Source organism: Pogoniulus pusillus, chromosome 15 (assembly GCF_015220805.1).
Source record: "Pogoniulus pusillus isolate bPogPus1 chromosome 15, bPogPus1.pri, whole genome shotgun sequence".
NCBI lineage: Eukaryota > Metazoa > Chordata > Aves > Piciformes > Lybiidae > Pogoniulus > Pogoniulus pusillus.
Window position 1 is genome coordinate 18100389 of NC_087278.1, and position 25085 is coordinate 18125473.

At 43.6% G+C, this 25085-nt stretch overlaps 1 protein-coding gene across 13 annotated transcripts in view; it reads right to left on the reverse strand.

Moving 5' to 3' along the window:
• PLEKHA5 (pleckstrin homology domain containing A5) overlaps positions 1-25085 on the reverse strand; it is a 147136-nt gene that overhangs the window by 49596 nt on the left and 72455 nt on the right. For all 13 annotated transcript variants that reach the window (XM_064155573.1, XM_064155568.1, XM_064155569.1 and 10 more), the window contains 6 exons: positions 18613-18696; positions 17610-17730; positions 11538-11642; positions 8370-8442; positions 6579-6679; positions 5164-5279 (listed from right to left, as the gene is read on the reverse strand). In XM_064155573.1, coding sequence (XP_064011643.1) covers positions 5164-5279; positions 6579-6679; positions 8370-8442; positions 11538-11642; positions 17610-17730; positions 18613-18696 — 600 coding nt within the window. The remainder of the gene's footprint in view (positions 1-5163; positions 5280-6578; positions 6680-8369; positions 8443-11537; positions 11643-17609; positions 17731-18612; positions 18697-25085) is intronic.

Sequence of the window (25085 nt, forward strand, 5' to 3'; positions counted from 1 at the left end):
AGGGTATTTTGAGGACAGCATAAGAAGACAAAGAGAATGAGCACTGAACACAGGATTTTTTTCAGCCTATACTGAAGATAACGTATAGACTTCTACAACCAAACAGGAATAAGATGCAAGGGACAGCAGTGCAGGAGAGGCACCAACTGCTGCTGGTAATTCTGGTAGAGGGACATGTAATTCAGCTTCAGAAGGACATGGAGACGACTCAATGCCCCACAGAAAGAAGGAGGCATCTTTTCCAAACACAGCCATGTCAGTAAACCCCCACTGTGAATGCTGCTGTGCTGACAAGGGCTTTTTTGGCAGCTTAGCTTATGCTGTTCAGGGAAAGTAACTACAAGAGGGGGAGGAAAAAACCCTGGTTTTCTTAGCACATGCTGCATTACTCAGAAGAAACAAAGGCTCAAGAACTGACAATGAAAGGACAGAAAAAATGATGCTTTCTAGCATGGGAGAGTTGAGAAAGGCTGCATTTAGGGCAAAAAAATACACTGACAAATCAGTATGCTGGTGGATACTGGCACCTATAAACACAGCCAAGCAGTAAGCACCGAGAGATACAAGTTCACTGCTGGCTGCAGTGATACACCATGGAACAGGTGAGACGCTTTGCAAACCCAGAGATATCTGAGATCAGAACCTTCAACAGCTTCACACTGACTTCAGCATTTGTGTTTCATTATTTTGATAGGTCTCTCGGTACATTATTAAAATTAAATTTAATATCTAGGTAAACTTAAACATAAAATGTTTAGGAAGGAGTAATTACAATTAAAAGGACCAAGTAATGCTTGTCCTTCCCTGTTGTTGCACACCAGGCAGGGAGTTCCTCTGCTGTGGCTGCAGATCAGGTCTAGAAGACACGGTTCCATTTTTATTTTCTAATCTCAGTGCCTCATTTCTGCATTATGTGGCCAACCATATGTGGGAAGTAAGGCTGCTTCATAGAAAACCAGGCAAACCACCCACAACTTACTGTTTTAAATACTCCTTTTATATGTAGGTGTTTTTTTTTCTCCCAAGGAACTCACATCATCAGAAAAATAAAGACACAGATTGCAGCTCTCAAATTATTTAAAGCTGAAACATTCAATTTAACAGGCTGTTGTGTTTGGGTCTCCAGACCATCACAGACGCTGAAGTATCCTGACTGCTAGATTTGAAGAGCTCTACTGGAAACACTCTCACCTACCATTGGGCAATTTATATTAGAAAAGTGGTTCAACATCAGCCTGTATAAATACTTCAGGAAGTAAAGTTCTTTAGAACTCTAGCTCCTGTACCTAGTCTGACAGAAAACTCAAGTCAGCACAGTGTTGGAACTTCAAGAAAACGAGCTAACTGAGAAACAAAGGCACTGGCTGAATCTGACTCGACCAAAATAATTTATGCTTAGACCTAAATGCATGCCAAACTTTAGGTTACTTCGAGATGAGGTAATACAATACCTAATGCTTAACAGATTTTCACAGGGAAGCAGCAGTATTTCTTCTGCAAAAGATCACATCCTGCAACATGGTTCATTTTAAGAACTGGTTAGGGAGCCAAAAGATGAATGCTTCAAAAACCAGATGTCTGAAGGACTTCTTTTCTTTCTTAGAGTTAATAGACACCAAAGATCTTGAGATTTCACTGCTCTTGACATGTATTTGCTCTCAAGTAATTATTTCAAGACTACTACCAAAGAGGTTCTCAAACCTCCAAGGGGTTCTAAGGTTTCCTGCTTGAAGATGGTGTTACATGAGCAGCTTCTCCCGTTGCTTTTCTGACGTTTGTTCTGGGTTGGCAAGCCTGTTCTGCCTGTGATACCCAGACAGAAAACTACTGATCTTGCTACTGAGTTCTTTTCTCCTTTTTAGTGTGCCACACTGGCTCACCAAGGGGCAAGACAGACACCCAAAGCAACCTAAGGCAGGCTGCAGGAGCATGTATAGCTAGATGAAAAGGTAAGCTCACTTGCATTGAGCATTTCCACCGTTTGCCTGCACACTGGAAGAAACTGCAGCTGCAAGAAGGGAGCAGGAGTGCACGGCCAAGCATTTTGGGAGGCTAGAGCACCCCTTTCATGGCAGTGAGCACTGCAGCCTAGTGATGACTATCCTGCAAAGCTGCAGTGGAGGCCAGGGTGAGCTCACACCGTGCGCTGAGGGGCTCTGAGGCAGCAGAGCACTGGGCAGTTCTACAATAAACTACATGGAAAAGTGGCTGTTTACATTGACATTTTAGACTGCTTCAAAGAAATGTCACCAGTAATAATGTGTAACATCTGACAACTTAGATAATTAAGCTTACTAACTATCTTCTATAGAACACTGAGTATTAAGAGAGATTAAGAAGCTGACACTTCGTAAGGAAGTTCTGTCAGATGGAGATAGGTTTTTCCACTTTTTTTAACTACAATGTCCTCTTCAAACATGCAATATTCAGAGCACTGCAAAGACCACATGAAAGTCATTTCACTGGTCCAAAACACTCAGAATGAGCTACTTCAGTATCATTCCCCACAGAAAGCATTTACACTATGGATACATGATTCTTGCTTGCAGTGGCTTGGATTTGGTTTAAGTCATGTCTCCATCTGTATGCTACCACAGCTACCTGCAATAAAACTACCAGGTGAGCCTAAAGTGATTTTGTTATTATGTTTACTGTTCACTAAATTAAATGGGTTGCTTTGCCAAGGCAACTTCACTCTTTTAAGAACAATCTCTTAAAAGCTCTGAGTGGAAAAGGTAAAAGGTGAAAATGCTATTCAGTATCAACTTGTTTATGCTCTACTGTCCCCAAGCACGAGGAGGGTGACAAGAGATGAAGAACATAAGTGGCTGGCAGAAGGTTGACCACAAGCCATCAGTGTGCTTGGCTGGCCAAGAAAGCCAACAGCACGCTGGCCTGCGTCAGGAATTGCACAACCAACCATACACAGTCCCTGTACGCTGCCCCGGTGAGGCTGCACATCAAACACTGTTTGCTTTTTGGGCCCTCACTGCAAGAAGGACACTGAGGTGATGGAGCAGGACCAGAGAAGAGCAATGGAGCTGGTGAAGGGTCTAGAGAACAAGGCTTACTAGGAGCAACTGAAGGAACTGGGATTGTTTAGTCACAGCCCTCTACAGCTCTCAGAAAGGAGATTGCAGTGTGGTGGGGATTGGTCTTCTCTCCCAAGTAAGTAGTACTAGGACAAGGGCAAATGACTTCATATCATACCAGGGCAATCCAGATTAGACATTGGGAAAAAATGATCTACTCAAGGAGTGGTCAAGCATTGGAGCAGGCTGCTCTGAGAAGTGGTGGGTTCACCATCCCTGGAAGTGTTTAAAAAACATGCAGACACAGCACTTCTGGAATGGCTTAGCGGTCACAGTGATGTTGGACTGGATGGCCTTAGAGGTCTTTCCAGCCTTAAGGATTCCATGGCAATATAAAACCACATGTTCATTGTGGTACCTGGAGCTACCACTCCTCCTTTCTCCAAGTTCAAATCTTTCACTTTGAGCACTTTTGGGCAGAACACATGACTCCTGGGAGCTTGAAGCACACGTGTTACCTTTTAAAGGACAGAAATGTGGGGGGTGATGGTTAAGCTATTTGATGGTGCTGTCCAATTAAATTCAGTTGAAGACTTCACACACTATGGATATGTTTAAGGGAACCCAGTGACAAAAGGCAAGATTTCAATGTTCCTGTTTAACATTAGTGATAAAATAGTTACACAGAGTTTTAGAGTGTTAGAAGTGTTTAGTGTTACTCTTCTGAACGACCTGTAGATTGGGGCAAGTAGAAGTTTCAAGAAGTTTGACGAAGCAGTTCATGAAACACTTAAATATGCAATATTAAAAGTGTCTAATTGTTCTGCATAACATTTTAGGTCCTACCAGCACCATTCTGGAACATGGGATATAGAAATATCTGAGGGCTGGGGCCAATTGCTTTTTGGTGGTGCACAGTAATATGACAAGGAACAATGGATGCACACTTGAACACAGATGAGGAGAAACTTCTTTACAGTGAGGGTGACAGAGCACTGGCACAGGCTGCCCAAAGAGGCTGTGAAGTCTCCTTCTCCAGAGACTTTCAAAACCTGCCTGGATGCATTCCCATGCAGACTACCCTAGGGGATCCTGATTTTGGCTGGGGACTTGGACTCAACCTCCAGTGGCCCCTTCCAACCTCTAACAGTCTGCGATTCTGCAAACTGCCAGAAACAAAGTAACAGGAATGACCTGCACTAGCAATGCAAAATCCAGAAAGATGACAAGTTGGACATGCTGCAAAAACTGTACCTTTCCCTTCTCTGGTACCTATGTCTGTGTCATTTATTGTTCTGCTTTTCTTTTTTCTTTCTTGAATTTAAAACATCTTAGCATTGCTGCTGTTCATTTAGCTCCAGCACAGCAGGAAATGACAGTGCAGAACAGATCGAGTGACAGCAATCATCAGCAGTAACTTCTGTGCCCTCAATAAAGAGAAGCTTTCAAATTGTCAGTTGATGAGGTTTCCATTATAGATGCCATGGAGCTGACCCCAGGGACTACACTCAGACAGGAATCAGTTCCTAATGGATAGCCAGAAGCAGACAATATCCAGTTTGGGAACAGAAGGCCTTCCGCAGTACCTTGCTTTTCATTGTCAGCACATGGATACAAAAAGGATAAGGCTCTCGACTGTCAAGTATAAACTTGAAGACAGCTTAATGATGAACAAGAATGGTCCCCACATGTGCCCCAGAGCTACAACTGTTTGATTTATGCAGAAACTGCAGCTGTGAATTTAAAACCTGGGAGATGTTGAAGCCAAAGATTACCATCCACTGAGCTGCTATTGCTGTTCGGGCAGGAGGGCAGGGAAGGTCAAACACACCTGCACGTGGTATTTGTCACCGCACCTCTTTTGGTGCCACTGGCACTGGATTCAAGTATTTTGGGTTTTCTTCCAGCTCCTTACACTCAAGGCATCCACATGAAGAACAGAACCTCCATTATTTTTACTCCTTCAAAATTGTATCCCACATTGTTAAGTTAGTAAAGGGACTTCAGTGCAAAGAGAGCTTCTTTTCAGTCAGCCTACATTCTATTTTAAGGCACACCCCTTCATTCAAATAAAGCTCAACAAGTATCAGAAAGGAAACTGCTGTGCCACTGTTTTGGCAACCCACACTACCTTTTCACAGGCTCTGTCTGCACGAGTGCTGCATCTGTCATGGCTTTCATCCACAACTCCATTTCCTTCCCTGTATCTGTGCAGAAATAATAGGTCCTCATGTTTGGATGAGCTGCCTGATTGGAAATGACATGGTCATTGTAATAAAAATGTAAGATTCTGTAAAAGAAAAGAGGTAAACAATGTTACTGGATACTCTAATTTCTCTGTAATAAGATTTCTGCAAATAATAGTATCAGAAAAGAATACTGAAAGGAAAGCTTCAGTGTTTTGCTGTCACTGCAATCATGTTTTAAAATAATTGCCTGCAATTTTCAATCATAGCTGCTTCTTCATTAATGCAGTCAATTAAAAGCCCTTAGATTTCTTCAACGTAGCAAGAACTATCTTAACAATCCATTAATGTAAATTCATATAATTATTGCAAATCAGATTTTGGCATAGATGTTTAGAGTCTGTATGATACAGTGAGTCTTAATTTGTACTTACCACAGTAAACAAATGATGTGTTGCTTAGCAGGCCAAAAGAAGAGCCAAAAGGAGCTCATGAAACAAGAGAAAAGGCAAACAGAAAACATTTAGTAGAGTGATTTAAATGATTACTAAAAAGATGTGAAACACTCAACTCTTCATGTAATGCTGTGGTTTCAGTGATTCTAAAGCCTTGTATTTATTTATATGTGAAGATACTGCATATCCAAATACATAACTTTCATCACTGGGTACTTCCAGCTGCAGATGCAGTCTACAATTCTAAAACACCAGACAGTGTATAAGAGCCATGAGTAAGAACAACAACTACAGCAACAGTAATAATAATAATTCATCTATTTTCTCCTTCTGGTACTAATATCTATATTCACATCAGCAGAAATACTTAAATTAACTATATCTGTATCAGGAAAAATACTTAAATCCTCTGCTACTCTCTTATACCCAAACCAGACAGAATTACACTCGGTTCAGGCAGAAGCTGTTTGCCAAGTCTCCTCTTCATAATAACTTGGTAAAATTAGAGTAATTGAATGGTTTGGGTTGGAAAGGACCTCCAAAGGTCATCTAGCTCCAGTCTGTCTGCTACTTTCTCTCCCCATTGCGTCATAGAATCACAGAATGCTCTGGGTTGGGCTGCCCATAGTCCTGTCAAGCCTCACCTTGAACATCTCCAGGAATGGGGCCTCAGCTACCTCCCTGGACAACCTGTTTCACACTGTTCTACCACCTCCATGGTAAAGGACTTGTCCCTAACATCCAATCTACTCTTCTGTAATTTAAAACCATTGCTCTTCACCCTATCAATACAGGCATTTGGAAGCAGTCCCTTTGTAGCCCCCCTTGTAGGCCTCCTAATGAATTCTGCCTGCTAGCTATTGTGTTTGCAGACATCAAATTCAACTGAAAAAGCTATTCCTTACCTTAAAGGCATATTTGCGGTTAATGTGGTCCTCAGCAGACAGCATGGATATCTGAAAGCTAGGCAGAAGGATGCTTCCTAGTATTCCTTCTTCTTTCTCATCTGTGAATGTATAGTCTTTGATTAGAGAAGCAAAAAGTGTTTTGACATATAGCAGCTTCATTTGGACACCTCAGTGAGACTGTATTTAACAACACAAAACTGCCGACAAAAAGCTCCCTTGAGAAGCGAACACCTTGGAGAATAAGGCAGGCAGAGCCATTTTGCACACAGCTGCCTGCATGCAGCCCCAGAAGCGTGCAGCCCCTCTCTGCCGACACACACCATGGGCACCTGTAACACAAGGGAGTGCCCCGAGAACCTGCTGCGCACAGTGAAAGCTATGCACCTGAAAATGGTCACCTTGGACCCTTCCCAAGTGGACAAGCATAAAAAACCCTTTCTGACTGTGCCAGCTCTGTACAAATTTAAGCACATGAGCTGATCTGCCTCACAGAAGCTGGGGTTGCTTATTGCCTTTTTTAATTTGTTTTGCAGTGCTTTAGGTCACTTTAATCTCCTACAGCAGCTATAAAGCACCATTTTTCAGAGCCTTTGCAAAGGAGAGCTTGCAAACACGTTCAAAGTAAAGAACTCTGCCAGAAAGCAGAGAGAGTATCATGCTCATTTAACTAAACACGGGGCAGCTGCATCACGATCCACGCCTCCTCCACTGACAGTACAGCCTAGCTTTGACTCAGCACTGCTTTATGAAACTCTGCACACTTCTTTGGGCAAGGCAACAAAGCCTAATTATTGTACTTCAATCATTTGGAATTTGGTGACTAGAACAGTTGCAGAGCTCCCATTTTGTGACCTGGTTTGCCTTGATTAGAGCCATGCTGCAACTCAACAGAACAGCATTTAGAATTCAAGTCCCTGCTCTCATCACCACCACTACTTCTACCAGTTTTGAGGTCTCACCATAAACTGAAACACTTTCTTACTCTTCATCTGCAGTTAAGGCTGCAAGTGGCCTTAACTTGGTAGTTCTATTCTGCCATGTTTTGCAATCTTCTTTGCCCTTAGCCTCCCTCTAACTATTAGGGTTGTACACACCATTTCAGGACTGTGTTTCCAAAGGCACAAATCTCATTTGTTTACCCCCTCGCAAAACCACAACTAATAATCTGTAATGGCAAAGGAGTCAGTTTTCTACCATACCTATCTCCAGACTAGAATTCTAAGCAGCTACTTTTCTGCAGATACAATGAAAGTCCAGTGTAGCACCTAAGGGTGCTAGCAGAGTTCTTGTTCCACAGGAGAGACTTCAACTCGTGTGGAACTGGACAACACTTCTCTTTACAAGTATTCATGACCACTGATCAGAATCCCACAAGCTCATAGATCCTCTTTGTCATTCCGAAGGCAGAGTTTCAGCTCCTCTGCACTACTCCTTTCTTAGCCACGTTTCAGTTCATTTGTGTGCAAAAAAAGGCAGATTTATCCTGGCATATTTAGTTCCTAGCAACAGAAGGAGTAAGAAAACTAGAGTCTAGACTTTAATGAAAGAGCTGGCTGTGAACAGGTTTGCCCTTTGAGGGTACCTGTCAGGCAGGAAGCAATTACATGAAAGTGGTAATTAAGGCAGAAAAAAAAAAGAAGCAAGCTGAAAGTGGCAGGCCTGAATATTGACAGCTGTACAACTAATTTGATCCATTGCCTCGTGGCTTTTTAGGTGGTGCACTGGAGTGGTGTATCAAAATTTATCTGTTTCCATGAACAGCAGTGAGCAGAGCTCTGCTGAGCTTACCTCTGTAATAGAAGAGACACAGGTCTGAGAGCACAAACCACCGCTTCTTCCACAACTTCATTCCGGTACTATCCTGCATTAAGCAAAGTGATCAAGTAAGAACTTTCAGTCTGTTAATTGTAAGAGGTCATAAATTAGACCAGGCACTGCATTTCTGTGGTGATATGCTAGGTGTTTATCTTGGCTAAGGTAGTCTAAGTAGCTCTGACTTCTCATCAGAGACTTCACACAGCAAACACAGACTGCAACCCAGGAAGCCTGAAGTTAAGATGATTCAAGAAGAAGAGCCTACTATTTCAGCATGCTGGAGACTGCAATCTACAGAGCTAACTGAATAAAAGGCACACTGCTTTAAAAAACAAGAGAAGGATGGTAACACAGGGGGCACATCCTCACTGCTCCCTGATGAACTTCATCTTCTACTACCCCTTGTGTATCTAGAGCAAATTCCTTTCTCAAATAAACCTGACTCTCAAAGCAATTTCATTTTCTTTTCTGCTTATAATCTACACTGCACAACTCAGAATGATCTAAGACTGCCACCTAAGTAAGACACACCTTAGTAGAAGCAGCTTTAATATACACATTCATCTGTTTCAAGAAGAAAAGTACCTGTGACTTATCAATATTCTTACAGTAAATACATTTTGTGATTACCAAGAAGAGGGATTCTGAAATGAAAATCTGTGGAGAGGGCTCCACCTTGGGGTTGATGTTGTGGCCGTGGCTACTTCGTGTCCTCATTAATAACCTGCACACTTGAGCAGAGCACGGCTTCAACAGGTTTGTGGATAATGCAGACTATGAGGAGTGGCTGATACACCAGCTGGTTGTGTTGCCAGTCCTTCAGAGGCACCTCGACAGGCTGGGAAATGGGGCAGAGAAGAATCTCATGCAACACAACAAAGGGAAATGCTCAGCTCTCCATCTGGAGAGGAATCGCTCTGCATGAGTACACACTTGGCATAAGCAGCTGAAAAGGAGCTCTGTGGAGAAGGACCTGGAGGGTCATGGTTAACGATAAGCAATGAGGGCAAAAGCATCTTGGACTGTATTTGTAGTGCCACCAACAGATGCAGGGAGGACATCCTTCCTTTCTGCTCAGCCACACCCAGGTCTGTCTGGAGTGCTGGGGTCACTGCTGGGCTCGCTGGTAGAAGAGACATGTGAACATACTGGAGTGAATCCAGCAAAGGGCCAACAAGATGATAAAGGGATTGGAGCATCTTTGATATGAAGAGAGGGTGAGAGGGCTGTGACTGCTCAGTCTGGAGAAAGGACAGCTCAGAAGCATCTAATCCATGTGTGTATCTGACGGAGGACTGCAGGATGATGGAACCAAACCCTTCCCAGTGGTGCTCAGTGACAGGACCAGAGACATTGGGCACAAACTAAGAACAACGAAATTCCACCTGAGCAGAAGTAAAACTATTTTTACTGTGAGGACCAAACAATGCTACAGCTTGCCCAGAGAGGTTGTAGCGTGGTTTCCATCTGCAAGGACATGGAAATGCTGGCTGGACAGCCAGCCTGGACAACAAGCTGAGCCTGCTTGAGCAGGGCAGGCTGTGCTAGATTATCAAGAGGAACGCTCCAGTCCTGACTGGGGAGGGACTACTGACAAGGTCTTGCAGTGACAGGAGAAGGAGGAATGGGTTTGAAGTGGCAGAGGGGAGATTCAAACTGAATGTTAGGAAAGGGTTCTTTGCAGTGAGGGTGCTGAAACACCGGCACAGGTTGCCCAGGGAGGCTGTGGAGCACAGAATCATCTAATGTGATCAAAGATTCTGTGCTCCACAATCTCCCTGGAGGTGTTCAAGGCCAGGCTGAATGAGGCCTTGAGTGTTCTAGTGTGAGGTGTCCCTGCCTATGACAGGGGGTTGGAACTGGCTGAGCTTTAAGGTCCCTTCCAACCTAAGTCATTCTATGATTAAACACTACAGAGCTCATACTTAAGATGAAATTCAACAGAAAAACCTGAAGTGATCTCTGGTTTTGAGATTATGATGTTTAAGAGTTAAAAAAACCAAACAAACAAAGCAGACACTCCTTTCTTTTCACATGTGTGAAAAAACCTGCTTGATTTCCAAGCTGTTATTGAAAATGTTCACTTAGTTTAAAATAAAACAAAGATTGAGACAGCTTGAAAAGACCCATAGAAAATTTTTTTAAAAATCTAATCAACCAAACAAACAAACAAAAAAAAAAATCAAAGCAAAAAAAAAAAAAGCAGAACTAAAAAAAAACACAATCTAGCTAGGCTTTGGCGATAAATCCTTGTCCCATCATCTCAGCATGCCTGAAAACAATTCAGCCACTTCTTACCCACGTCAGCCTAGGTGTTTCAAGCCCCTCATGTATTTCAGAGAGAAATATGGATACATAACATATCAAAGCTTTGTGCTAGCCTGATCCCTTTACTCACTTGTATCTCAACTTCATACAATAAGTAGCCAATTAATTAAAATACCATTTGGCAGTTCCTTATGGTTTATAGCTTCACTCTGTGTGCTGGTTTGAGGCTAACTGGAATATTTTAATGAGAAAAAATAGATTCTAGGCTGTGAAAGGGAAACAGTGGCGAAGGCTGCTGCACTCATAGGCTTGCTGAGATGTATGAACACAAGGACACAAACAGAGATAAGACAGTGTGAGCGTCTCTATCTGCCAGTCAGTGTCTGTGCTTTTCTCCCTGGACTTTGGCTGTGTAACCCAACTAATTCTGCTTCTAACCTCCCTTGCTGATCCTCCAAACTCACCTTGCACGTAAGGCAGACTCCGGGATAAGGTAGAGAGGTGGAAAGAAGGTGGAAGGGTGGTTGGGATCCCCTCTTGGAGACTCTGGTTTTTGGGAGGGCTGTTGTGTTTCTGTATTACCTTTAACTTCTGTATTTCTGTCTATAGCTGTAAACATTGTAACTCTCTGCTTGTCTGCTGTGCTAAACTGTGAATGTAAAGCTTAATCCCTTAACTTCCAGCTGGTTGAGCCTTGTTTGGGTGATTTCATACCAGTGGAGGGGCAGGTAGCTCCCAAACCATCACACCTTTATTTTGGCACTTCCAAACCATCACACTGTGCACTGCTACTGCTGTATTTTATGCAGATGATTGTCTGTTGTATATTATACATCTTCGTGAAAACCAGAAGGGGGCAAGGGGGTATAGTACCTGCTTGTAGAGCCAGCCACGTCTGACAACTGGTGCATTAGGATTTCTCTTTATGGAGTTTGACCTCTTCCCAAAGTTATGAACCTTCTTTGAAGACCGTGATGTCTAAATTGAATGGAAGAGGTGAAAGGAAAGAAGGCATCAGTATCTGCTGGAAAAACACAACACCTTTCCTCTGCCTTAGCATCTTTTCCTTAGACTTGTTCCTCTGGGAACTGTACTCCTTTTGTAGATAACAATCATTACCATGGTTTTGCCAGCTTCAGCATTTCTTTTTCTCCTCCAGAAAATTTAAAGATCAATGCCAAGACAAATACTTCTTTTTTTAAACAAGAAAGCCTAACCAAATACATATCTGACCTCCTTGTAAATAAGGAAAACATATGCCAAGCTGTAGAGAGAAGTAAAACTAACAGAGTATTAGCTATGAAATACTGTGTCACCTGGGCATGAACATTCTCATCTTTCCTGCTTCTAGCACTGACCCAATACAAGAAAACCTTTTCATGTTTCAGCAAGAGAAAACTGCCTCTTTCATATTTTATAACACCTACAGTTCTTTTATTCTTTCTCAGCTCTCAAGAATCCTTCACTCTTTGATGATACAATGGTTTAGGTTGGAAGGGACCTTCAAGATCACCTGGTTGCAACCCCCCTGCCATAGGATCAGGTCGCTCAAGGCCTCATCCCATCCAGCCTGAAACACCTCCAGGGAGGGGACATCCACAACCTCCCTGGGCAACCTGTGCCAGTGTCTCACCCACTCATTTTCTGTTCTGTCCTCCATGGAAAGCCAACTATTTACTTTTTTTCCCCCCATGGTATCAGTGTCTGCCAATCTCATTTAAGATGACAGGATGAGAACAGACAGCACAGAGAACATCACCCTTTCTTCCAGCAGAGAAGTCTGACTCCAGCACTGAAGACCTGCTGATTCAGCAGAGCTTATTACAAATCCATAGAATGGTTAGGTTGAAAGGGACCTTAAAGATCATCTAGTGCAAACCCCAGACGTGGGCAGGGACAGCTTCCACTGGACCATGTTGCTCAAAGCCTCATCCACCCTGGCCTTGAACACCTCCAGGGAGGGTGTTCAGAACAGTACAAAGATTCCTTGTCTGGTTTGAGTATTTGTTATTCTTCCTGCTTGCTCTAAGGCCTACTCTGAAAATTTGTCCTCAAATTCCTGTTGCTTGTACTTTTACAACCTTACAGCACTCAGTGATCACAGAGGATCAGAAGAAGCAGGACAAGCAATCCATTTTAGATTTTATCCTTCCACTTGAGTAACAACAAGCACCAAAATCATGGAGGAGTCACAAGAAACATGCAGTGTTTTGCCAATCCACACTTCATTCTTTTCAGCCCATGTTTACAAAGTTCCTCCTGCAACTCCAGGAGCTAAGCATCTACTTGTGCTTCAATTCTGTAGGAACTGCTGCCTCAGAGCCCGTGCAATGCCACACAGCACAGAACCCCACTGCACAAGAGCCCATTTCAAGCGAGTGTTTCTAGCTGTGTTCATGGCTCTGCTCCAAATCCAGCATCTGAACCCAGAAAACAGAATCCTTCCACATCTCTACTACAGAGACTAATCACAAGGTTATGCCAACCTCCTAGAGGAGGAGGAAGGCTAAACAAACACTCAGCTTCTGTTGCAAATTGGGGTATAGGGTTTCTGGATGAAAATGCTCTCAACATGCACCAGAGAACTGAGCTGGGTTGTTTATGTGCTTTAAAGAGAACTCCACAGTGGGATGAAAACCATACAATGGAAATTGCAATTTACACTGATGTGCAGCTTTTGTCAGTGATGCCATTAACTGGAGAACACAACATAGCTTAGTCAAGAAGGAGTAACACTACCAAAACTCTGAGTGGTTTGCTTTGAGGCTACAGCACAACGAAACACAGATACTCTGCATTTCTTTTCTGAAAGAAGTAGGAGGGAATATACAAGCAATCAGAATGCCTCTAGGTTTCCTTGGAGAGACAGGAGTTTGGCTCAGCTCTGTTTGGATAGCAAGACAGAGCAAGTCACTGAAAATCTAATTAGAGATTAAAAAGCCCCACATTTTCATCTGAAAAATTCCTCCCATGAAAAATGGAGAAAGGTTTGTAAGAACTCAAGAGAATTACGATGTCACAGAACCAGAATGATTTGGCTTGGAAGTGATCTTTAAAGATCATTTAGTTCCAACCCTCCTGCCATAGGCAGGGACACCTTGCAGTAGACCAGGCTGCTCAAGGTCTCATGCACCCTGGCCTTGAACACCTGTTGAAAAGAGAGAGCTGTCTACAAAAATGGCTCTTCCTGTGTCTCCACACGATTTCCTAGCATTATACCAGCAGTAGGGCAGATTTACAGGGCCTACAGACAGACAGAAATGAGCCTGCAGCATGTAATGATCTGCTTCCTAAAAGGCAGTGCTTACAAGCTTCAAAATGCACCATGGTAAGAGGTAGGTTTCATTTCAGGTGATTTAAGAGGAGATCTGCTAGCTTCTGGTATTGTTCAAACCTAGGTCATCTACTGTATATACTTTCAAGTGTCAGTGGTGCTTAGTGACAAGACAAGGGGCAAAAGGCACAGACTGGACACAGGAGGTTCCATCGAAACAAAAGGCAAAAAATCTGTGCTGTGAGGGGGCAGAGCCCTGGAGAGGGCTGCCCTGAGAGGTTGTGAAGTCTCCTCCTCTGGAGAGATTCCAAACCTGTTTGGATACTGCGCACCTGGGCAACCTGCTCTGGCTCCCCTTGCTTTAGCAGGGGGTATTGGACTAGATGATGCTCAGAGATCCTTGCCTACCATTCTGTGATCCTATCATCTATGGCCTGCAGGAATTGGGCATCCATGATGTCCCTGGGAAACCTGTTCCAGTGTCTCAGCACCCTCACTGTAGAAAGTTCCCAATATGCAGTACAAATATACCCTCCTCAAGCTTAAATCCATCCCCTCTCCCTGCCCAGCTGCCTTGTAGGCCCCATTCAGGTACTGGAAGGACGCTGTAAGATGTCCCTGGAGCCTTCCTTTTCCAGGATGATTTCCAGGAATATTTCAACTTTATGAAAGGAGTATACAGAGAATCCATAACAATTCAGAGCACATTAGCAAGTGCATCTATCTCATTCAACCTGCATGCCTCCTAAAGTGGTGTCACAACAGCTGTGTCAAGATGTGGATCAGAAATAACTTATTACACTCATACTTGCTTTACTGTAAGGCAGAAAAGGTTCAAAACCTCTCAAGACTGCTCCAGCCTCTGTATGCTTGTAGAACAGACAATGCACTAAGGATGCCTCTAAAAACACCACAAGCAAGCACAGGCAGTACTACTACTGTCAGGTCTACTAACAAATTTAGATAGGCATCTCAGGTAAATCTGATACTAAACCACATTGTGCTCAGTTTCACTGAGCTCACAGCAAGCTTTTAATGGGTTGCATGCTATCAACTGAGACTAAAACTTCCTTCAGTTAAGCAGAGCTCCACTACTGCTTTCTAATTTTAGTCACTACAGACAACACTTTGGACGACTCGTGATCATTTTACCACAGACTGCATACAAAGGAGAACTCTTCTACGCTCACAAGAAATGCTGAGCCTTCAGACAAAGGAGCATTTTAGGATATTGAAATACTGTAGGTGTACATACTAACTCTGAGTTCTCAACTGTTTAGCTCACCTCCTCCTCCTCTTGTCATGTCTGGGATGCCTGGACATCCCATATTCTCTCACATGTATCTCAAGCTGGAGAAATAGGAAGAAAAGGGAAAAAAAATAACAACTGAAGGGTTCAACTACTTTTTACCTAACAGAACTGAAAAATAAAAAGAAAAGGACATACTGCATAGCTCCAGCTTCTGGAGAAGGCAAAGAGCAAACAAGGATGGTGGCTGAAGAGCCCAAATGCTAATCACATGCTGGAAGGTGTAGAAATGTACACAGCTAGCAAACTTACAGCCACATCTGGTATGATGGGACCCATTGTAAGCAACTGATTGCTGTCTCCAAAATCAGAACTGAAGTTGCAGCACAGGAGGTTCCTCAACACAAGGGAAAACTTCTTTACTGTAAGGCTCCCAGAGCACTGGCACAGGCTCCCCAGAGAGGTTGTGGAGTCTCCTCCTCTGGAGCCTTTCAAGGTCTGTCTGGATGTGTTCCTCTGTGATCTGTGTTAGATAGTATTGTCCCGCTCTGGCAGGGGGGTTGGACTCAATTATCTCTTTGGGTCCCCTCCAACCCCTGACATCCTGTAAACTTGTAAACCTATGAGGATACTCTGCCTTTCCAGTACTGAGGAAGAAGCCTGGAATTCTGACCACTGATAATTCAGTCTTTCCCAAACACGGAGAAAACAAAACACCAGCAGGATTTTCAACTCTGGACAACAAACAAGATGGTAGCTGAGGCTTGCCCACTTCATTACACTGCAAGTCTGCTCTCCTCTCTCCTTAGATGGTAAGAGACAGAATTCATGTGAGGCTTCTTTGCTAGTTTCAGAACTAGCCCAGAAGCAATTATTAGCACTAAACTTACTGCATCTCTATCTGAAAAGCAGAGGTTGAGAGCCTTGCTGAACAGGAAATTGTATGTGAAGTCAAAGCAAACACATCTGAATCCCTGCTACTTTGAACTTTTGCCTAAAGATATGTTTTCTGTCTTCAAGGCTTAAACTATCTGCCAAACCACAAACCAACAGTGTGCTGTCCTCTGGATTTTGTAGGCCGTTTCAGAGCCTAGAAATGCTGCAGCTCAGCAGTGTTCCTGCCTCAGCTGCTGAGGTTTCTCCCTCAGCATTTCAGCTCAAACCAGGAGGATGCTGCTGAAGATCTCCCTTTTGGTTTGCATATAGAGCAAAGTCGATTTATTTCAGGCAGAGTGAAATACAAGACTCAGGAGAAGCACCAGTACAGTGCGAACATAAGCCACGAGAACACAGAACAAACGTTTGCCCCTAAGCATCAACACTGCCCTTCACACTGCCCCTCTTTGCTATGCTCTGTGCTAGTGTAATTCAGGACTGTCACTCCCAAACTTCTGGCTAGCCTTAATCCTGAGAAGACAGGCATGGCTCTACCTCTATTAGCCAGTCAAAGATAGCCCAGGTTTCAGTTCTGTATGAAGTGCCTGTAAGCAAACTCCCAACTGGAGTGAAGGCTTGAGGAGCTCTGCAACAGCTGTCCCGGGCTGACCTGCTGGGAGAAAACTGCTGGCCTTATTGTGCTGATAATCAGGGTAGCAGTGAAGAGCAGGGGACATGAACTGTGGAGTGTGCCTGGGTAACACGACTGACTTTGCACATTAAAAAGCTGCTTTCCTGAACGTGTTTCAGAAGGTATTTGTCTAGGCAGTGACTGTGACAGTGGGGAAAAGGTAAAAGAAACAATGGAAAAAAAGGATAACTACAAACCCAAACTATTAATTTTTAAAAAGGGATGTGAAAACATATACCTCTGCCTCAGTCTCAAGCCTGTGCAGGGCTTTCTCACAGTCAAGAGCTCAGTGCTAGTGGCTTCAAGTTTTGAAATTCACCTCAGGTGAGCAGGGAAGAAGCAGCACGTGACAGAGTGGTAGGGTGTTATTTGGCCAGTAGCATGTATACAGAGGAAAAAGAGGATTGGAAGTAAAGACTTTTACTGGGAAGAGACTGATTTCTGCTTCATCTTATACCAGCCTCTCTCATGTAACTGCTTGCTACATATAATTAAGGTTCTATTTCACTTAGAGAAATCCAGTCAACTGCTCGTGACTGAGCAATTTCCTTCACAATGCTTACCCAAATATCTGATCAGCCACTCAAGACATTGCTGTTGACACAGATTAGAAAGACCATATTCTGTAAACAACTTCAATTTATACGACTCATAAGATCGGAGACATCTGATAAAAATTATAGCTTCAGTGGTAAGTTGTTTCAAGCACTTCAATTTCCAAATCAAATATGAAAGGAGTCAAGTGCCCTGAAAAGGATCCACGCTTTGTTTCTCTTTTCTGATGGGATACTAACATATACTGTCTGGTACCTCAAATGACTTGAATGTTGATTGAATTTGGACATAAAGACTTACTCTGCCCACAGGGCTCATTGGATGAGCAGCATAATCTGATGTCAGACTGTAGTTAGTCGCTTCACAGATCATGCTTACTGGTCGCTCCTTCTTGTCTTCAGACGTCATTGCTGCAGCAGTCCTGAAAAGAGAACATGTCATAGCACCAGAACATGCTGTGTGTGCAGACTGCTATTAAAAAGCACCCCTAGATGCAGTACAATACAGCCTGTGCCCTATTTTTCCAATCCAAAACCAATTTGCACATCATTGTCAAGTAACTTGCACTACATTTTGAACTTAAATCTACTCCAGATTAACTTCAAGATGTTTTAAAATAGGATTTTTCTATTAGAGTAAGGGATTGGTGAGGTTAGGAAAAAAAAATCAGAAATGTTCTCCAAAGCTTTGACCCACTGCAGTGAGACATCCATGTTCACAAAGCTTCAGAGAATGTTGTTCTGATGGTTTCCTCAGCAACTCTGGTGAGCAGGACCCCCAACACCCAGCCACAAACAACCCCCTGAGGTCAGATGTGACTTGCATGCTCTCACATTGCATGTTCTGCTAAACTGATGGTGCAAAGGCAGCAGAGCCAAGTTATTACTCAGGGACTGAGAAAGTGTCTCGACTGGCTAAGAAAATAATTGATTGTGGAGAAACCATCAAGCAGAACGTGAAACATTAAAGACAAGCAACTGTCCCTAAATCATTAAAACACTGGCTCCTTTTTGGCAGTCCACTGGATTACTATAGAATATACAGGTTGTCTGCCTACACTACAGAATCAAGTGGCAGTGCATAAACAAGGTGCATTTCTAGCACATAACTAATTTACACTACAGCTTTTACCTAAAAAAAATACTATTAACTATTTCATCTTATGTTCAAATAATTTACACAACTAAAACTTCTTACAAGCTAATCTGAGTTGGAAAAAAATAAACCCTGCAATTAGTTAAGTGAACCTTCAGTACCAAAACCCATGGTTTAAAAGCTGCAGGCTGAAACAGATGCTACTTACTGTTCGTTCACTACAAAAATGCAGTTGTCCTGCGATGGCTGTCCTGTGACTGGGTGCTTGCAGGTTACTTTTCGTTCATTATGACTGTAAAAGAGAGAGAAGGAGAATTATTAGGCAGCAGTTTTTGCATTTTCCCAACTCAGTTACAGAAATCCAGTACACAGAGTACACCGGGCAGTGAAAAGGTTGGACTGGATGATCTCTTCGGGTCCCTTCCAACCCCTGACATCCTGTGAGCCTGGGATTTCAGCTACAGAGGGACAGGTTGAACACAGAATCATAAACGGAATCACACAACGCTAGGGGCTGGAAGAGACCTCAAAAGATCATCCAGTTCAACCCCCCTGCCAGAGAAGGATCACCTGGAATAGGTCACAGAGGAATGCATCCAGGCAGGTTGTGAATGTCCGCAGAGGAGGCTCCACAACCTCTCTGGGCAGTCTGCTTGAGGGCTCTGCCACATTCAAAGTGAAAAAGTTTTTCCTTACATTCACTTGGAACCTCCTCTGCTCCAGCTTGCAGCCACTGCCCCTCATCCTATCACTGAACATCAGTGAGCAGAGCCTGGCTCCATCCTCCTGACACCCTTCACATCTTTATAAACATGAATGAAGTCACTTCTCAGTCTTCTCAAAGCTAAACAGACCCAACTCCCTCAGCCTTTCCTCATAAGGGAGGACAAGACATGACAGAAGACATAAACCACTGCTCAGTAGGCATGAAATACCACTACCATAAAGTAATTGCCTTCTAGCTTAGAACCAAAGAACTGCTGAGGCTGGAAGAGACCTCCAAGATCATCAAGTCCAACTACCTAGAGCTCATAGTAAACCATGTCTCTCAGCACCACATCCACTTGTTTAAAACTTCTGCTAATGCATGCAAACATTCCCAGCCTGGCAGAAGAATGATGCGTCGCAATCACAGTTCCGCTTTGGCTGCTGACTTTTTAATGCTGCTCCCCTGCAGCAGTCTTGGGAGTACCCTCAAGTGTCAAGGAGGCTGTCAGCTGAAAGCCTCACCCTTATCAGTGCAGAAGGCTCCTTTTGCAGCATCTCCTCCCCAGAACTGCAGGTGTTGCCAGATCACAGCAACTCCCCCAGCTGGAATAAAGTGCCAAAATTCAACAACTATCAGCTGCTGCCACTCAAGAAGGAAATGTTTTGACTTAAGCCCTCCAGCCCTAGAGGGGAAGAAAAAGAAGCAGGGAGAATTGCCTTTCCTGCCTACCAGATATGTCAATCATCTGACAGCTATCTGTGCCTGCTGCAAACCAGAGTGTTTCTACCCCCAGCCTACGTGCAAGCTGCAGAGTCCTAGCCCCAGTTATGCTACGAGCACACCTGAAAGAGTAGAGCTGCCAGCTGGCACTGCAAAAGAAGTATGAAACGACAAAGGGTGGCTGAACTGCGATAGCCCTCTCTGAAATCTTGGGGCCCTAAAATGCAGGAAAGAGCAGAACAAGTGCCCTGGCAAAATGTTAACCTGGTTCAGTGCATACAAACAGGTCAGACTAAGAAAGGGCTGCTTGGATAGCACACACGTGCTTCAAAACAGTCCTCTCTTCTAACTCGCTGACTACTATTTATAACACTCTCTCCCCCTCATCTGAAAGCAGCACTGCAAACCTTTTGTAAAGAGTCTGTGACAGTTATCTTCTCCACACAGGGCATCTTAGGGAACATTCTGCCTCTCTTATCACAAGTGCAGCCCTGAAAAATGCTCTCAGAGAGAGAAGGAACCTGGACACACACAACAAAGAGTACTTTAGCTGCAAGACAGCAGAAGAGGCGCAGAACAACAAAAGCTCTGCGTGGCACTTCATCCTTAGCCCCTGCTGCTTTTCTGGCCTCTCAATTTCACCATCTTAGCGTCCAAAGCTGCAAAGCACAGATCACCCAACAGGTGTTTGGCTCTCTAACTTTTCCTGCTCCTTGAGGCCATCTAGATGGCAATTAAACCACATCCTGAAGTGCTCTGTCCATGTGTTCCTTGAACACCTCCAGGAACTCCACTACCTCTCTGGGCAGCCTGTTCCAATGCCTGACTATTCTTCCAGTAAGGAAATTTTCCCCACTATCCAATCTAAACATCCCCTGATGCAATTCCAGGCCATTTCCTCTCATTCTGCCACTTGATACTAGGGAGAAGAGACCAAGCCCCACCTCACTACCATCTCCTTTCAGCAGAGCTCTAAGTTTAGCTTCTGAAGGAGCAGGACTGAAATCACAGAGAATGGAAAAATGAGGGCCTGAGTACAAGACCTTTCAAGTGAAAATGGTCCAGATTGAAGAGAATTAAAATTCAAAACACTCCTAAGGAAGAATCCAGGTTTTTTGGTTATTCCTCTTTTACTTCACTTCCCAAAACTTTCATTTGGTTCTCTTTGCTATTTCAGGAATTCTCACATCAAACTGAACAAAATAAAGTACTTATGGACATGAGCTGGCATGCTCCAAGCTCGGCCAAAATCATGACAGCTGGCTACTGGCTGGCATCCAGAAACAGAGAAACAAATGGATCAGGGTTTCTGCTTCAGGCCCATCAATAGTCAGGGCTGCTACAGAGGAGGCGCAGCCCATGCCTGGTATGAGGGCATCTGGTTCACACTCACAGGAAGAACTCCCACTCAAAGATCATGAAGGCAAAGCCACGCAAAAACAAGAGGGAAAGCAGCAAGGGAGTGGAAAAGACGAGAGAGGAGCAAAGGAAGAACAACCTTTTATCTCTCTTCAGCTTAGATGCCAGTGAAATCTCCTGAGTGCACATCGGGAATTCAGCTTGTACAACTAAGGAGTGTGACAACTGCAAACATGTCTTAACTGGATGAATAGATTTCAGATGCTTCCCTTTGAAAACTTTTTCCTTACTTATGTGAATTACTACTTTTTTGGCTTTAACTTAGCTACTATTTTGACAAGACTCCTCAAAATGCTTGCATAAGATGTAGAGTAGCTTGACAGCTATTGTCATAATCCTCCCACATAACAATAGTTAAGGCATTTGTTTTAAACTCCATCTTGCAGACTACAGAGTTTCACTAAAACCAAGCTAGCATCTGACTTCAACAGTTGCTCAGTTACCCATGAACTTGAGGTCCACACACAGGCTCAGTATTTCCTGCATTATGCTACATGAATACATCACCTCATCAATAAACCTCAGGGGAAATGAAGCACATTTTAGTAAGCCTTTTTTTAAACTGAGAATTCTAATTTCAATGCCACACAAACTCCAGTGTGGAATTTGGGGTTTCAGTTCTGTACTTTTATTATGTGGTAAAGAGTGATTAGTTTTGCAGCAGTGTAACAGGTTAACACATGGTAAATGGGTGTATGGGTTAACCTGTCTGTTCCCCCCAACACAGAAGTGAGGGAAAAGCAACATACAAAAACCCTCCACGCTGAGACAAAGACAGTGAGGTAAGAGTTTAGTATGAACGAGACAACACAAATGTGTAATCACCTTAGCCTATTTACAGAGAAAGCATAGTAGAAAGCAGCAGCAAGCAGGAGTGAGTCAAACCCAAGCCAGGGAGCTACTGTCCCACTGCCATCTCAGCAGAAGAGACAACACCAAAACCCCTGGAATCCAAAACCAGCAACCAGAAGAGGCAGCCTCTCATGATACAAACTGAACCTCAGGCCCCACAGTACTTTGCTTTATTTTTGAAGCTGGCATGAGGCAGGATGGCTTTGAGTACCAGCAGCAGATGTTCAAGTTTAGCCGTGACAAAGAGGCAGCTAGAAGCCAGGGTGTCAGCTCTGCACTTAGGCAGAGATACAACACTCCCCTCTCCAACCCATTTCTCACCTGGCCATGTCCTGCGAACACAGGGGTGCACTGTAACTGACCCTTGCTGTTTTAGCATTCACAGGACAGGTTGCACTAAGGTCAGACTGGACACTGGGAAGAAAGATGGAGAAAATTCCCTGTGTACTTTATTAGCTTTCATGACCACACTCTCCAGGCTCAGTATGTGGCACAAACTATTCCTCATCAATATTTGCTATTGGGATGTGTTGAGCTCCAGAAATTGACACAGCTGACTGAGATGCATTTCAGAGCAAAATAAAGCATAGTTCTTGCATATATCAAGTCAGTATTATGGGTTTGATTCCAGTAGTGGCCTGGGACAACAACCTGCTATAAAAATAACAAAACTCAACCAAAGCAAGCCAAGAATTAATAAATACGAAATCCCACAACACAAAACGTTAACCACATTGAAACAGTTCATGCAGGGGTAAGTTCCATTTTTAGTTACCTCAGTGCAAGACAACTGATAACAGCTTAACAGCATCAATTTCACTCTAGAGCTCTTCCACTTCTTCTCAATCCTTTTGTCTGAACACAAGGGCTGGCCCAGTAGAGCAGAGAGCTTAGCTCTGGCACATGGACAAGCCCTCAGAGCAAGAGGATTTAACTTGTTCAGTTTGGAACTTGGCCATAACCTTGACTTTAACTCACATTACATACCTCCTTATCTACTCTCCTTTCCATCCTGAGTCCCTTAATCTCTTCAGAAGACAGGATTATTTTCTCTATTTTCTAGACACAAACCTGGGTGTGTAGTTTTAATCTACTCACTACTTGTACAGTCAACAGAAATCTTTTTGATGGCCAAATGTGATCAAAGGATCACAAAAAAAAAAGTCCTCAGATCTACCATTCCAAGAGATTATTCTGCTTGTAAGCAGCAACCAAACACACACTTCCAGGAGCAGCACTTGCCTACTGAGGTCCTACAGAGCCAGGATCGTCTGGGTTTGTTCTACCTTGTGTTTGACAGAACTGCTGGCCCCCAAACGCTGTACATCTCATCTTCTGCTCTAGCACTCACTTCACTGTAAAATCAGCAAACTCCAAGTTCTGTCCAGTTTTGACACTTTGAAATTGCTGTCATCCCTAACAGTATCAGGATTTGCTGGTAGGGAATAAATTCAGATAACAAAAGCTGGAATTGGAGACAAGGAAAAAAAACAAAGAGATGCAATGCAGTGGTACAGGAGAACACACACATCACAACCAAAAGTTAGACCACTTCTGCTCTGGAAGAGAGCATTCGCTGGGAAGTGCAAGACAGATCAAAGTGCTAGGGTGGGGTCAGTTGGTTTGGGGTCCCTCCACTGTATGATCTGGTTGAGCTCCCTGTCCTCTCACAGGAGAAAAAACAACAAGCAACAAATAATTAGCTGGGCCAGAACTCCAAAGACACATCTGGTTTTGTTGCACTGAACTAGATGCCACTTCAAAGCTTTCCTCCTGGCCTTTCTTTGCAGACTTTATTTATGTGTTCCTAAATGCTACAGCCTTCTCATTTGCTCCTTCTCAACTTGACCATCAAAGCAAAGGCTGAGTTCTACTTCACTGAAAGAATCCAAACAAAATCATAAAGCAGGGCACAACTTCCAAGAGGCCTCCCTATCTCTAATTAGGAATGACTGCTGCTTTTAACCTTCAAACACACAGCACAGAGGAGGCAGCAGCCTCCTAACGTCTATTCTACACCACTGTCAGGTGGTGGAACCTGTCTACCCCATTTCTGTTATGCAAACAGACAATCAGAAACACACTCAGAGTAAAACAATATTGTTCTGAGGAGAAGCACTTTTATGCATTTTTCACACTCTCTTCATGACAAAATACTTGAGATGATTACAGGTAAGGAAGAGTACCCAAATTACCAGAGCAATCAGCTCACCACTACATCAATGGCAAATGTTTGCACTGACATTTAAAGGTAAAGTTCAACTGCAGACACACCTAAGACAAAGTCTAAGCCAGCTCTAGTCTGCTTCTGTAAAGCACTGAACTCCTGAACTGGGGCAGGAGGTGGGGGTGCAAGCCTCGTCAGCAATTTTAACCTTCTGGGCTTGTTTTCCCGTGTAAGAATACCTCATTTCTAACCAAAACAAATGCGGTAGCTTACGCTTATCTAACAAAAAATTGTTTGAATGGAGTAAAAACTGTAAGCAAAAGCAGTTTCTAGACAACTGCTGGGAGGATGTGGTCTGCGGTTGTAACCAACGCTTCTAATTTTACTAAATCTGTTCTACAGTAAATAGCTAAGGCAAGCACTTTTCTGCCAGGGCAGGCAGACTCTAGCATTACAAACCTTCCTTCAACTAGGCTTTTTGAACAGCTTTGGAAACCAGGCTGCACGGCTCCCATGGAAAACACGAGAGGGGCACTCAGCATCGAGCCATCCGAACAAAAGAAGAATTGCAAGTTTGAAAGCAAAGTGCTGACAGCCCTGGGTAACATCGCCTATGCTGATAGGAGCAACGTCTTTACAACCCTTTGGGAAGATGGATACAGCAGTTCTACTACAACAGTTCTACTAACTTTCTTGGCAGGCGATGCAATACTTACACTAAATGATAGCTGAGCTACATGACAGACCATTTTGTTTGAGGCCTGGAGGACAGCCCTGTGAGGAGAGGCTGAGGGAGCTGGGGGTGTGCAGCCTG